Raw genomic sequence first — 2,183 nt, 5'->3', positions numbered from 1 at the left:
GGGAAACAATGGCTATCATTCAACTTTGAAGGAGCCCAAAAAAACCACCTCGTCAATCATTAGAGGAGGAGCTTCAGGCGAGTTCTATTTTCATTTTCTCTGGCTCCCACCACACAGAAGCAGACACACTGGAGAGCAGTCCACAGCACACTGCAGCATCCAACACAATCAAACACAGTGTAAACAAAATTTACCTCAAGCTCAGAATGTTGACAAAGTGCTTCAGTGAAAGTTTAATGGCGCAATTTCGCCGCGCTGTATTGCTCCCCTATAGCATACAATATTCTCTATAAGTTGTACATCTCCAAACACTCTTCATATTCAATGCAAAATAACAGTTTCTCCCCATCAATAACTCACATATCATTTTACACCCAGTCTCAAGTTATTTTTTTTTTTCTTATTTTTTTTCTTTTTAAACAGACAAATAAGTCTCTATTTTACATAAAGATTTGATTCTTTAAAATACAGCACTTTCAAAAAAAGGAACATTTCCATTTTGCAGAGAGCATTATTGATAAAATAGTTGAGTGCAAAGGCACTTTCTGGAGTAGGTATGGTAAGATTTTGCCGCTTGTTGGATTTTGAAAAGGTCTCTTCATGGTTCAACACTCACCATTTATCTGTGTATGCTAAGTATGTACAGGAATGTAAATCTGTAGCATGTACTCTTCTACAAAGAATAGTGATTTCATACGTTTTCTGTTTCTCACAGGGAAAATAAAATACAGTTTCATGAAAAGCACAAAGCCGTAATTGTACACAGTCCCGCCCATTGTATACCTGCCGTCGTCAAAGTCTTTTGGAATTTCATTTTTCAAAAAAGAAGAAATAATTTATACCTTCCAGGAGAAAAATAGAACTGCATAATAATATACTTCTTATACTCCTTTTATACATCTTGAAAAGAAAGGAAGAGAAGAAAAGGAAGAGAGAAAAACAAACACCAAAGGACTCGGTTCGCCCTCCAGTTAATCATGTAGGATTGAACACAGATAGATAAGATAGATATATAGAGAGGGCTATTATTACAGTAACTGCATGATTATTATGAATGGTGCACAGAACCTGGGGGAGGTGGGATGGGGGGGCACTATCTTACAGTTGACTCATCGCTGTCTGTTTCTCCAGAACCTCCAGGTAGTCTGGTTCTGTTTTTAGCTTCCCAGGGAGCAGAAGCGGGTGCTCATTGTTTTTCGAAGGGTGTTCAGCCCCGTAGTATTTCCTGGGGGTCCCGTACAGCACAGTTTTGTTCAACCTGTCCTGGTTGGTGATGTGCCGCCTGGCTGTAGCGGCTTCATAGGGGGGCACGATGCAAGGTCTCTTAGGTAAAGTGCAAAAGTTGTAATGGAAAGGGGGGACGCCTGCAGCCGTGGGAAGCTCTTTGTGGGGCCTCTCCCCTAAATTTTGATATAACATCTCAGGAGGTTCTGGGGAGGTCAAACCACATGATGTTGGAGATTTATCCATAAAATCCATTGTGCTGATGGTGTAGGCCCCTGGGCTGCGGGTGAGGACATCCTTCTTTGCATCCAGGGGCCCAAAGCTGAGCTCCTTCAGGTTGCGGTAATATGCCACCTGTTCGCCATCCTTCTGCATGTAAATAGGATTTTGGCACATAGAGCCAACTGGTGGAGGGATGTAGTTATAAACGTGGCTTTCAGTGGTTTTGTCTTGGGTTGGTTCGGGAGTGTAGGAGCCATATTGCACTTGGAAAGAGTTGAGATCTAAGTTGTTAGCGCCTGTGGGGACATGTTCCACTCCTTTGCGTCGTTTCAGAACAAAAACAAAGAGGCCTGCGCCAAAGCAGACCGACAGGATGAAAACAACAAGAAGTCCAAGAATCAGGACTGAAAGTGGGACCTCAGGGTGTAACTCGGGAGTGTGGATTCGGGATTCTGTGGGGTTGACTGAGCTAAAAGAAGACGAGGAAGGTGTGGTGGCTTCGGTGCCAGGGCTTATTAATGTGGGGGCTTTCGTAGGGGGTGCATGTTGTGGCGGGGGCACCTCGCTGGGCTCAGGGCAGATGGCCTCATTGCGAAGTGAGCGCAGCAGACGACCTGCATGTTTTGAGGGTGAATCACACGTGATTTCGTTAACCACTACGCTGGTACTGGACAGCTCCATCCAGTTCTTGAGTGCAACAATATCACAGGTGCAGTCCCAGGGGTTCTCCTGCAGGT

General features: G+C 44.3%; 1 protein-coding gene across 1 annotated transcript in view; it reads right to left on the bottom strand.

Moving 5' to 3' along the window:
* Positions 1 to 207: 207 nt before the first annotated feature.
* slitrk2 (SLIT and NTRK-like family, member 2) overlaps positions 208 to 2,183 on the bottom strand; it is a 4,333-nt gene continuing 2,357 nt past the window's right edge. Inside the window, exon 1 of the mRNA XM_068714155.1 lies at positions 208 to 2,183. This exon is cut by the window's right edge and continues 2,357 nt beyond it. Coding sequence (XP_068570256.1) covers positions 1,099 to 2,183 — 1,085 coding nt within the window. The 3' untranslated portion in view covers positions 208 to 1,098.

Source organism: Cebidichthys violaceus, unplaced genomic scaffold, assembly GCF_023349555.1.
Source record: "Cebidichthys violaceus isolate CVI_PGR_0920_01 unplaced genomic scaffold, fCebVio1.0.p SCAF_2, whole genome shotgun sequence".
Classification (NCBI taxonomy): domain Eukaryota; kingdom Metazoa; phylum Chordata; class Actinopteri; order Perciformes; family Stichaeidae; genus Cebidichthys; species Cebidichthys violaceus.
The sequence above is the reverse complement of the archived record's forward strand: the minus strand, read 5'-3'. Positions and strand labels throughout refer to the sequence as shown.